We start from the raw sequence: 13472 nt of genomic DNA on the forward strand, positions 1-13472 counted from the left end.
CAGCTAATGACCAATTGGCTGTTGTTTGGGCGCCCTTCATCGAGGGTGGTGAGGGATCGAACTATCCTGAATAATTGAGCAGGGCATGAATGCGCAAACACGATGCAAGTCAAGTAAAAGTTGCATTTCACTGATTTCACTGCCATCTCATAGGCTCTCATTTGCAGTCTTGGTGTTCGTCATGATGTTCTCGATTCTTCATCATGAGACTTCCTCCCAACTCACTCTAGTCATCTCACTTCCCATTTCTTCTCATGGAGTTCCTCGATATACCAGGGGGCTCGCCAGAGATGGGGGGGTGGAGAGGATGTCTAGGAGCTATCTCATTGATGGTGGCCAACATTCTGTCATGCCAGTCGCTGACCAGTACATCTAGGGAAGTGCTGGGAGACATGAGTTCCGCAGAGCAGTTCCCAACCTTTTTTGGGCCGGGGACCGGGGAGGAGAGGGAAGAGAGGGCGCTGGCACACTGGCGGGCGCAAACGTGCTGGCGCAGAGTTGCTGCACCTGAACGTTTGCACCCGCTGGCACACCGGTGCCCACACCTTTCCCGTGGAGCGGCACTCACTGTGCTGTGGAGGGAGGGAGGTGCAGGCGCCGGTGCTCGCACCTCCTGCAGCACAGCAATCGCTGCACCATGGGGGGAGGGAGGCGCATCTGCTGGCACGTTGGCGCCTCCCTCCCCCCTGCCGCGGCCTGGTATCGAGAGCTCCATGGCCCGGTACCGGTCAGCAGATTGGGGGTTGGAAAACACTGCCACAGAGCATTCAGGAATCCAGTTGGATCCATAACTCTCCATAGGGGAGATATGCTGAGCTCCCAACTGAGCTCCCAACTGAGGGGATGGTGGCAACCTTAGCCATGTCTTCAGAGCATAGTGGTCCAATCATGGCATGGCTACTGCCGTGACCAGATCCATGTCCAACCCTGCCTTGAAAATGAGATCCAGGGTGTGGCCTGCCTGTTGGGTAGGGCCAACAACAAATTGCGAGGGCCTTAGTGTCGCCATGGCTGTCCTTTTGGATATAATTTTAGAAAAACTAATTCCAAAAGGTACGTGTCATCCCCAGAGGAGAACCTTGTGAAAAATTGAAAACTTAGACAAGGAATTACAATAGTATATGGATAGCTTAAAGCAGTGGTCCTCAACCTTTCCGAGGCTGGGGACCGGCAGGGCATCGGGTCGTGCCCGCACGGACCGGCCGCGCCCGCGGGCCGTCCCCGCGCATTGGGCCACGCCCGCACGGGCTGCGCATACGCGATGCACGGCCCGACCCTGATTCCCTCTCCCCGCCCTCCCGCAGTAAGAAGCTTCCCGGGCCGCAAGCTTGAGGCCTGGGAAGTTTTTTGCTGCGGGGGGGGCGGGGAGAGGGAGCCGCGGCCCGGCGCCATGGCCTTCGCGGCCCGGCACCGGGCCGCGGCGCGCAGGTTGGGGACCACTGGCTTAAAGGAATATAAAAACTGCAAATTTAATCACAATTTGCACGATTACCATTTTGATAACATACCCGTGGATAAAAGCGCAAATTCCCAAATTTAAATCTACAACTATGAGCTAGGACCTTTACCAGAGTGCTTCCTGAGCACTTTCTGTTCCAAAGACGTGTCAGAAAACCAGATTTGGTTCTTTGCTATGGAAAGAATCAAATGGACATCAGTTGGTTGGAACTGTGGCATCCCCAAGTACCAGCCTGGATATCACAAAATGCTGTGAGGTTCCAAGCCTAGTGTTGTTTATGATGGATTTTAATTTTAAGATTGGTCCTTTGTTCACACCCAAAAGATGATGCCTCTTCTGAAGTACACCCTGTTCTAGTGACATGAAGAAATCATAACTGGCTTCTTGGTTTGCGGAAGATGGAAATGGGTGCCAGGAAAAATATGATTGGGTGTCATGACGCATACCTGTGATTGGAGCCAATGACTCTAATACTTCTAGCACATGTTGGTTCATTCATACATGAAGAACATTACTTGATACTACAGTCACCAAGTTATTAACATTAATATGGAAACTAATCTTAAGTCCTAGCATTATTGGCTCTTTGCTTTAGAGAAGAAGAAGATAACAATGAGGTGCTTGGGGGAAGGAGGTAAAGCTTAAGTGTTTCCATAGACACCACATTGTGGATGTTTGGCTAAAATCTAGCAGACCCAGGTTTTCAGCAATGAAATTCTTGAACCATTCACTATTTATCTCTCAAGTTAACCTACTTCCTGGACAACACAGGAGGGGGTACACCATCTTAAGTGTCTTAGAGGAAGGGAAGCATAAAATGTATGCATAGGTAAAATCCAAGGTCAAAGTGATGCCTAATAAGTTACTATGGTAAAAATAATTCCAAACAAGCGAGATCAGAATGATCAGCTAATGTACAAAGAGCCAAAACATGACTAAATGGTCTTTCTAGGAGAGACCGTGTATACTGTCAATGAACTACTCAGATATATCTCCTAGGGAAGTTCTTCTGTCATGGGCCATTGATGCTTATGAGGATTCAAATTGTTAACTCAGGACCAGAAAAGATGCAGTAAAGAACTTATTATGGCTGTTACCCTGTGCCTCTTGTCTCTCTTCCTTATAATCTATAACATAACTTCATTTTCACATGTGTCTTCTGACCACAGTCGGTCATTTTGATCTTCCTTCCTTATTTCAGATCAGCTGTTTACTCCCCTTGCTTTTAACAAGTGCAGTATATACACATCCTTTTATCTGTTCATCCTTAACTTCTATTATAAAAAAGGAAGAGAGAAAACATTTTGAAAACAGAGTGGTTTGAAGATGTGGCAGACCCCATTCTCCTGCAAAAGCAACTAAAAAAAAACACTCCACCCTTAAACTGCTGGATTAGAATTAATTTTTAAAAACTAGTGAAGATTTGGGATTACAACCTCAGATATGCAGATGATACCACTTTAATGGCAGAAAGCGAAGAGGAACTAAAGAGCCTTTTGATGCGGGTGAAGGAGGAGAGTGCAAAAGTCGGCTTGAAACTCAACATCAAAAAAACAAAGATCATGGCATCCAGCCCTCTCAATTCCTGGCAAATAGATGGGGGAAGAAATGGAGATAGTGACAGATTTTATTTTCCTGGGCTCCAAGATCACTGCAGAGGGGGACTGCAGCAAAGAAATTAAAAGACGCTTGCTCCTGGGGAGGAAAGCTATGGCAAATCTAGACAGCATCCTAAAAAGCAGAGACATCACCCTGCCAACTGAAGTGCATCTAGTCAAGGCTATGGTCTTCCCAGTTGCAATGTATGGCTGTGAAAGTTGGACCATAAGGAAGGCTGAGTGTCAAAGAATTGAAGCTTTTGAACTCTGGTGCTGGAGAAGACTCTTGCGAGTCCCTTGGACTGCCAGGCAAACAAACCAGTCAGTCCTAGAGGAGATCAGCCCTGACTGCTCCTTAGAAGGCCAGATCCTGAAGATGAAACTCAAATACTTTGGCCACCTCATGACAAGGAAGGACTCCCTGGAGAAGTGCCTAATGCTGGAAGCGATTGAGGCCAAAAAAAAAAGGGGACGACAGAGAATGAGGTGACTGGATGGAGTCACTGAAGCAGTAGGTGCAAACTTAAATGGACTCCATGGAATGGTAGAGGACAGGAAGGCCTGGAGGATCATTGTCCATGGGGTTGCGATGGGTCGGACACAACTTCGCTCCTAACAACAACAACAACTACTACTACTACTACTACTACTACTACAACCAATGCATTAATGATGCCACATAGCAAAACAGAGAGAGTGCCAATTACTGCTGTTGTGAATGGTCTGTATACTTTTTAAAAGTGATAATTGAATCTCTTGTATTTCATGGTGGCTTTTCCTTATAAACACACATAATTTACACTGGAATAAAAATGGCTAGTCATTAGTGCTTTCAGAATTTATGTTTAATGTTTGATGTACTTGAATCAGTCAGGAAACTGGTTGATTGCCATGTTTTGTGAATAAGAAAATCTCCAGATGAAATGTGTTCCTACTCCAAGCCAAATAAGAGGGATGCTTGCTGTATATATTGGCCTCCTTTAGTCATCAAGGATGCAATAAGTATAAGTACTCATAGTACTTATATTGGCCTCCTTTAGTCATCAAGGATGCAATGTTCTAAATTGCATGTCATCTTTTGACACCCAGTGTTCCCTTCAGTAAGAAATTCATGGGTAAAAAAGACCTGTGCCAACTGTAGCTTGAGGAATCTCTCACAGTCACAAAAATTGCATGCCAGATGTGCAATCATGGTATGCCAATGCAGCAATTCAGAAATTTTGAGATTTCCTCATCTAAAATGAGTGAGCAAACTTGAAATCTTTGCCACTGCTACTTCTCATACTGTGGTGTTTTTAGGTAATGGTTTTAGAAGAAGAAGAAGAAGAAGAAGAAGAAGAAGAAGAAGAAGAAGAAGAAGAAGAAGAAGAAGAAGAAGAAGAAGAAGAAGAAGAAGAAGAGTTGGTTCTTATATGCCGCTTTTCTCTACCCGAAGGAGTCTCAAAGCGGCTTGCAGTCACCTTCCCTTTCCTCTTCCCACAACAGACACCCTGTGAGGTAGGTGAGGCTGAGAGAGCCCTGAGATTACTGTTCAGTCAGAACAGTTTTATCAGCACCGTGGCAAGACCAAGGTCACCCAGCTGGTTGCATGCGAGGGAGCGCAGAATCGAACCTGGCATTCCAGATTAGAAGTCAGCACTCCTAACCACTACACCAAACTGGCTCTTGGGAGGAAACCATAATTTGGACTGGAACAGCCTATATTAGGGTATTAAGCTCCCTGCTGAGGTGCCTCCCTTGCTCAAATGTGGGCCCTCTCCTGGGTCTTCCACCAAATCTCCAGGAATTGCCTAACTCAGAGCTGATAATCACAAGGAGTGAGAAGAGCTGGTTTGGCCTGAACTCTCCAGCATTGTTGAAGCAAAAGGTATAGACATGATCACTTCCCCTGGCCCCCAGCCAGGCAGCTTAAGGTGGCTTTGGGCTGCAGCTCACAGCTTCAGTTTATTCCCCGATTTCCACAAGCATTTTGTGCCTTCAGCTTTTCTTTGTTTCCCCAGGCACAGGGACCACTGTGGGGCCACTCTAGGACAGGAGGGAAACATGTTAAGTAATCCCTTCAAAAAGCACTGGGATAATTTGTGGGGGGAAATGGAAGAGTTCTGGAAATGATCGTGAAAGGTAGACAAAGCCGCTAGATGGGTACGGATGGAGGAAACTGCCAAGCCCTGGTAAGCCAGGGACAGCAAGTACTCCAAGACCATAGGGAGTGGGCAGGAAAAGGGACAAAGGTGCCTCTCACAGGCCCATTCCTCAAACCTGGCCCATTTAAGGTTTGAATGCATACCACGTAGATGTGTGTCTAGACTGCTGAGGAGAAGGGGCAGGCATGGACGGTATGGAGCATTGAATCCTTGTTGGCGTTGGGTGAAATGGGGCTGGAGGTTTGGGACTGGAGGGAAGGAACTCAGGGAGTGATTTGTCTGATGGCTTTTCTTTGAAGAGAATAGTTGGTGGAAGCAGCAAAGAGCGACTCATTTTCAAACAGAAGGTCTTCCACCTTCACTCTGGTCTCTAATGGTAAGGAAGTGCCCCTCAACCATGAATGGTATTGGAGGGTAATGGTCGCAGCCATACCTCAGGATGCAACCTCTGTCTAATGTTTCCCAGTACTTATGGCCTGCTTGGAAGTATGTAATGCCTCTGTCTGGATGAGTTTGGCCAGTGGCTTCAATTCCATGGGTAGCATCTCCAGATATTTTGAAATGCCCACCCAGAGGACCATCTGGTAGCCAGCATTTATTGCCTGATAGTTTGCAATACAAAATGAGAGGGCTGCAGAGGAGTAGAATGTCCTTCCCAACCCAGCAAGCTTCCGACTTTCATGGTCTAATGGGGCAAAGTGCTGGCCTGGCCATTGTTTAATTTGCATAACCTCAAGGACTGTGAAGGTTGGGGGGGCTGCATAGTCTAATAAAATAAAATATAATAATAATAATAATAATATGCATTGACTCATAGATGCATCGCACTTATTTTAATGCCACCCCTCAGCCTTGAAGCTTAGGAGAAGTAATTTCTTCACCTTTTGGGGGGGATGGGGGGATCTGAGAGAATCAACTATTGGGGGAATTTTGTTTTTGTACTTCCTGGCTGGAGCAACGAGTATGCATTGCTCCAGGCACTTTGCTAAAGAAAAAAAAAGCCCCATTGCTGGAAGAAGGGAGAGGGAGGTGGGGGGTGCGGGCACTTATCACCAAGATCTCGCTATTTTGTTTGCTTTGGTTATGCACAGCCATTTTGCGAGTGATTGTTGGTTGCTGTCCTGCTCTCTCGCTACAAAGCTGGAGGAATCCAGGGGCTTTCCGCACTCCTCCAAAATTGCACAATGGTTACTAATTGAAAACGCTACAGTTTTGCCGTTATGCACAACGTCGTTGACAATCTGCAACACTCCTGAAACCGATCTGCAAAAATCGCTTCGTTGTAGCACTTTCAGGGAAATCCCAAAAAGTGGATTCACCCTCCGGAAAGCGCTACACTCCTGCAACCAATCTGCAACACTGCAACAGCGGGAAAGTTCTGTGCGTTACCATTGTTGTGGTTTCTACAAAGTCCCTCCCCCTGGCTCTCTCCTCTGATCTTCCGGCGAAGCGATCGCCATTTTTTTTCTCCGAGCGAGCGGAGATCAACGCACCGGCGAGCCTCCGTTTAGCCAGTGAGACTTCCCTGTCTGCAGTCCCTCTGTTTACAGTCACTAAGCACAAACAACACAGAAGCCCGTTTGCTGATTTATTTTCCCTTTATTTTTCACACTGTTTTCGGCCGAAAATCGCACCCATGAGGGGGGGGATTCTTTTTTTCACTCGGGGGGAGCGTGGCAACGATGAAACGGCAGCTCAAACACCACCTGCTAGCTGGATGGGCCTCTGCGTTGCAACGAATCAACGCATATTCATTGCAACAGGTGTGTTTAAAAAAAAAACCTTTCTTAAAGGGAAAGGGGCTGTTTGGGAGCATGCTAACGGCCGCCCATTGGCTGCTTGATGGCCAGGGGTGGGACAAGCTTGGCAATAGCGCTTCCTGGCTAGCGATTTTTGCCGAGACCGGAAGCCTGTGGGAAACGATAGAAACGCGACTGGATTCCACTACAAATGCAGGTATGCATAACGACGAATTCCACTATTTTAAATGGCGATTTTTCGTTCAGCAAACAATTTGCTACATGGATCCCGGTGCGGAAAGCCCCCAAGTTTTCAGGATTCCCCAGATGGCGCTTTAAATTGGGGAATGTAGCTGCCGGTTTTCTACTGGGAAGCTGGACGCAGATGACGTTGTTTGAAATATGGTGTCTGCAAAAGGTAAGTGACTCACTATACTTTCTGAGTGCGGAATGGCCCCTAGTATTTTAAGAAGACACAGCCACTAGTCCTGAATGGTCATGGCAGTTGAAAATAGTATGTTTTCCTGACAAACACTTTCACTGGAAAATTTGCATCATCCTTAATAATTACCTGAGAAGGGAAGGAACTGTTTTCTCCAGCACCATATTGTCCAGTTTCCTTTCTTAATGATAACATAACTGGTTAATAAAGGCAATCTAGAATTAAATCCACAACTCTATCTTTTGATCATCCTAGATGCAAGGTTTATTCTTTATTATGGATTTTCTGTAGTAGCATTCTGTTTAGCTATGTGAACAAGGAACTGCATTGCACTACTGTAAATAAGTTTGTGCACACTCATATGCAGTTTAATACGTCCTTGATGATGGATTGAATAATACTTTTATCTGTGTAGGAAGTATTATTTTTAAAAAACTTTTATACTCCATATCTCGCCCAAAAGCCAAACTTAAAGCAAGCAGAACTAGGTCAAGCAGAACCAGGGAGAAAATTACAAAGTTTCAGTAAAATGTTTCATCCATAATTGTTGTAAGATTGGATTCAAATGGGTAGCCGTGTCTGAAGTAGCACAATAAAATCAGAGTCCAGTAGCACCTTTAAGACCAACAAAGATTTATTCAGGGTGTGAGCTTTCAAGTGCAAGCACTGGTCTGACAAAGAGTGCTTGCACTCAAAATCTCACACCCTGAATAAATCTTTGTTTGTCTTAAAGGTGCTACTGGACTCTGATTTTATTGTAAGATTGGTATGTCAGTGTAATATTATAAATGCTTGGATAGAACAAATCCACTTTTTCTTAGGGGGATTGCAGAAACTGGTTAGCCACTTGGAATGCCATCTTCCATGTAGGACCTGGGGATTTCCTGAAGTCGCACCACATCTCTAGACTACATAGATCAGTTCTGGAGAAAATGGATGCTTTGGAGAGTGGACTTTATCGTATCTTACCCCATTGAGGTCCCTGTCTTCCCCAGACTCTTGAAATCTCCAGGAGTTTCCCAGCCTGGATCTGGCAACCCTACCTCCACCCACCAGTGGAGGCCAAGAGAGAGGTGGCAACCCTATTAGCTACTGAATATAGATTCGGGTGGGTAGCCGTATTGGTCTGAAGCAGCAGAACAAAGTTTGAGCCCAGTGGCACCTTTAACACCAACACTATCTTATTCAAGGAAGCCGCTTTGGTGTGCTAGCACACTTCTTGAGGTTTCTGAAGAAGTGTGCTTGCACACAAACACTTATATACCTTGAATAAAACGCTGTTGCCCTTAAAGGTGCCACTGTACTCAAGCTCTGTTAACCACTGTGTGAGGCAGGACGCTTGGCTAGATGGAATACCAGTTTGGTCCAGCAGTTAGTGCTGTGGAGTTTCTGATTCAATGGCAGGTACTGTTAGTTAATGAGATTTGTGTGATGGGGAGGTTACGGCCATCCACCCGGACTCTCTTTTCGCGAGAAGTGGCCTATAAATGCTGTAACTAAATACATGGGGATGAATGTGAGACGTGGGCACGGAAAGGTTTCAACCTAGCCGTGGAGTTTCTATGACGAAAAATGTTGTGAAATGCTTGCGAGAGGAAATGCATCACGGCATTAAAACAGCTCTGTGGAAGGTTAGCCAACCGCTTCGGACTTTGTTCTTCTTCCAAGCCCTCTCTCTCCTTGGTCAGCCCTTCCCGCCTTTTCCCGCACGACAGCGACGCTGCCCCCTCAGCCGGGGACGAACGCCAGGGAGGTCGACCTCCCCCCTCTTCCCACAGGAATGACATCATCGCTCCTGCTCGCTTTCCCGCCCACAACGACTCGATCCCCCCCACCTCCCCCATCCTTTGTGCTCCCCCCCCCCCGGACATGCAGCCCGCGAAAAGGGCGGGGCTTCCCAGAAGAGGACGGTTGTCCAGCGCCTGCCCCAGAAGCTCAACGGGAAGGCGCCGGGAGGTGGGAAAGAGAGGGGGCGTGGCTTCAGCGGGTGACAGCCACGGGGCGGGGCGGTCACGGGGTTGTCAGCGCGAGGAGAGTCGGTTTGGCTCGGCAGTGTGCGGAGAGCGGTTGCGCGTGAGCTCAGGCACCGCTGCGGAACCCGCTAAGAAGGTAGCGGCGGCGGCAACAGCAGCAGCAGCAGCAGCAGCGAAAGAAACAGCCGGACAGCCCGCCCTAGAGGGAGAGCGCGAGAGCCCTGCGGGGGAGGGGCACGCGAGTCGGCGGAGGAGGAGAGGCAGAAAGAAGGGGAGGGGGCGCGGAGGAGAAGGAAGAAAGGCAGGCAGGCAGGCGCCTGTGGGGGGGCTACGTGAGGGCAGCCGGCGAGTGGGCGGGGCGTCGCCTGCGCCTCGCTGTAGAATCGCCGGCGCTGCTGCTGCTGCCGCCGCCGCCGCCGCTGTCGTGAGGACCCCCCTCCCTTCCTTCCTCCCTTCCCGCTCCCTTCTTCCTCGGTCCGGCGGGGATGGCTGTGCTGGATCTGGCCCTGGAGGGACTCGCCATCTTCGGCCTCATCCTCTTCTTGGTGCTGTGGCTCATGCACTTCATGTCCATCATCTACACGTAAGTGAGGCCTCTTGGCTCGCTTTCGGCCCCCCTCCCCTGGCCTCGTGTCTTTTCCACAGGGGGGGGGAGAGAGGCGGGAGGGTTTTTTTGGGGGATGCCCCTTAGCCCCCCCCCATTCTTTATTATGCTTTTCTAGCCCCCTTTATAGGCTTCCCTGCCTGCTTCCTCCTTCCCTTTATTGGCTTGCATAGGTGAGGCACCTGCCGTGCCCTGCCCTGCCCTCAGAACTGATAAGGCAGGAAGGCTGGGCCGCAACACCTGGGTGCTGGTGTAGGCGTGCTTCCCCCACCCCCGCCATGGCCTTTCTATGCTTGAGCTCTTCCTCCCACCCTATCGGTTGGTGTTTCCCATCCCCAAACTGCAGGGACTGTATAGCTTGTTTATTAGTTGAGCTTAGTGTTATAATATACACACACACAGAGAGAAATACAGGTAAAGAACCAACAGCTCTCTGCCATTTTTTACAGCTTCTGAAAAATTGTGCTCATCTTTTACAGTGGCAGCTTTTAAAGTATCTGTGTGTGTCTATTGTACTTGAACCTGATCTAGTGTTTTCTGTGAATCATCTGTACACTTGACAACTGCTCCCTCCTTTGAGAGCCCCTTTCAGTATCTCAGTGTACAGCTGTTCTTGAACCTGTTCCTCATGATATTCTGCCTTATGTCTGTGGGCATTCTTGCCTCCAGTACAGTGTGTTTTGTTCTTCTTCTGGAGAATTGGTGTATGTGTGCAGATTGTGGACCAGACTGTAACTATAGACTGAAAGAGTCCCCTGTGTGGATCCTGAATTGGTGTGAAATCTCCCTCCACTTGCCCTGTAGTCATTTGGGCACTGTGGAAAGGCAGGCTATATATATTTTAAACAAGATAAATACTCTCTGTAATAATACATTATCAGTACTAAAGTACAAGCTTTGTCCTTATGTCCCACAATATAGTTATGCATATCCTGTAGTTAAGTGATATCATGGCTTCGTTTATTGGTTTTAATGCCAATATCTTGTGTTAGTGCTAACTATCTTGCTTGTTCTAATTTATGACAGAGCCAAGTGTTCAACTCAACTTTAGTTGAAACCAATTTATTGCCACTCTTAAAATTACTTTCCAGTCCAAAGTTACTTTCTCAGTTGCTTATGCATAATAACTAGCAAGTATAACCATGAGTAGATTCAATGTGATTGCTTTTAAGGCTCATTTGGGGACACAGGTGTACATTGTCCTGTTATTCCTGTTTCAGACTATGCTATTAGTGTGGTTTGAAGTAGGATGTAGTCTTTTTTTAAAAAAAAGAGCAGGCTGTTTCTGTACATAGCTGTGGTGCAAGACAGCAAATGTTTGTTGAAATATTCCCATAATAAAATTAAACTACAGAGGTTAGAGGAAACAGTTTCATGGAAAAGTCTTTCACCTTGGTACAGTGTGTGTATGTTGGGGGGGGGGTGTTTGTGGAAGGAAAGAAGTATATAGGAAAAATTATTTGTAGAGCAATAATTTCTTTGATATAGTGTTAACCTTGAGTTAATGTCCATATTTCTCATGACTACCTTATATAGCAAAGGATACTAAACAACATGAAATTAATTCAATGCCGTTCTTAAAATTTGCAGCCTATATGCTGGAAAACAATTATCTTGGTTGCTTATCCTTGCAAATAATTTGGAATGAGGTAATAAAACTACTAATGAGTTTGGAACAGGAATATTGCGGTAGCTGTCACTAAGTTATGTCTTAATAATTTGACACTTCATGTTTTAAGAGCTCCTCCTTCCCACCCTCAGACTCTTGCTGCACCCCACTATGTTCTGTTGTCTAAATATTACGTAGCAGAAGAATACTTTCATGCTATGGAGTAAACATCCCATGAAACATGTATTACAAACTGAAATATTGAAATTCTTGGAACTGCAAAGTGACTGTAAGGTAGACCTGCTGATCACTTAAAAAAAAGATTCAGATGGGAAAAACTAATTCATTCACTATTAAATGAGAAATCCAACAGTCAGTAGTATTTTGAAAAAAATCATTTTTGGGTTGTATCAGTAGCCCACAGAAGATGTCACCATCTAGCCATACCATTGTGTGAGTGTGCTGCTTCCACCTTTGCAAGACAAGTGCCTGCTTGGAAGTTTCATTAAGTACCAAACCTAAAGCAATCCATGTATGGCTATTATATGAAGGCTAGTAGCTGCTATCTTAATAGCGGGACCTTTTGTTTGCAAAGACTGGAAAATAAGCATATGAACACATATGCTCTTATTGGGTACCTGAGTATCAGTTCTGAAACCTTGCCACTAATGCATTTAAAAATATTTTATTAAGGTCCCTGCTAATAATTTGATTACAGCATTTATCATCTGACTTAAAAAAAAACAAATAGAGCAGTTCTTTTGTATTTAAGTTCTACAAGGAGGAAACTTGTGTACATACAGTGTTTCAATCAGGGCAAAATACTTATTGCAACAATTCTTACAGCACACTAGTTACAGAACCAGACTGTAGCTCATGTGTAACTTGCATGGCTTCCTTATAATGCCTGGTTTGTACCCTAGAATTAGAAAGTAAAACTTCTTTAAAGTTGAATGTCTCTGTGCTATAAAATGGATATGACTGCTCTCTAGTCCACATGGTCTACTTTAATAAAACCCACCTTAAAACTTCTGTTGCACATATCCTTATTTGTGGCTTACATAGAAAGTTGGCAGTCATTCTGGTCCTATGTGTAGCTGCCTCATTTATGGGTCTGATCCTGCATTTTGCAAATGGCAGTGGATTTTTTTTTTGAGTCCTTCTAGTTTTATAGTAATAGAAGCTGTGCATGGGCTTTTACTTTAAATAATATAGGAGACTTGGTAGCTGATATGATAAGCATATAGGGTCTTTGTTTGCTTTTTTAAAAAGCTAGTAGTGGGTGTGTTCTGACAATGTTGTTTGTGCATCTTCTCATGCCAGACCTCAAAGGCAGATCTCACTTTGTTTGTAGAACTTAAATTTGCCTGCTTCTTGTTTCTTCGCATCTTTCCTGGACTGTTGTCTTTGTGGCCAAGTGATTGCAAGGGGCAGGGCTGCCTGACAAACTGATTTGTAAATTCAGACTTTACAGCACATAATGATTAGTGGAAACTGTGTTTAACACACTCAGTTTTGCTCATTGTGGTGTATGTGTGTGCTGTGATGTCAGCTTTTATTTAGGCTGAACTAGACCTCTACTTACACAGCATTTCTTCTGTGTCGGTAAGAGGAAATAGAAACGCACATTGTGTACGATTCGTAGTCCGAGTGCCAGTGGCATTCACCAGTGTGTCTCTTTGACCCATTATGCACGGGGGTTTTAGCGCACATTCGGGGTGGAATGGCGGCGACTAAAATCACGGATAACGCACGGAGCCGGCTGCAACCGGCTGCAGCTTCGGTGCATGCCGCCGAAAAAGCCACGTCAGTGAAACGCGGAAGAAAGCGCAGCTTCCGGGTGAGCGGGGCGCAACCAGAAGCGGCGCCCGGATCGGCGCGTGCATAATCGGTTACTCTGGGTT

General features: G+C 46.2%; 1 protein-coding gene across 1 annotated transcript in view; it reads left to right on the forward strand.

The window, feature by feature from the left end:
- The first annotated feature begins 9395 nt into the window (after positions 1–9395).
- The window catches only part of UGCG (UDP-glucose ceramide glucosyltransferase), a 38466-nt gene continuing 34389 nt past the window's right edge, over positions 9396–13472 (forward strand). Inside the window, exon 1 of the mRNA XM_077345314.1 lies at positions 9396–9938. Coding sequence (XP_077201429.1) covers positions 9841–9938 — 98 coding nt within the window. The 5' untranslated portion in view covers positions 9396–9840. The remainder of the gene's footprint in view (positions 9939–13472) is intronic.

This window comes from Paroedura picta, chromosome 7, assembly GCF_049243985.1.
Source record: "Paroedura picta isolate Pp20150507F chromosome 7, Ppicta_v3.0, whole genome shotgun sequence".
In the NCBI taxonomy this organism is placed as follows: domain Eukaryota; kingdom Metazoa; phylum Chordata; class Lepidosauria; order Squamata; family Gekkonidae; genus Paroedura; species Paroedura picta.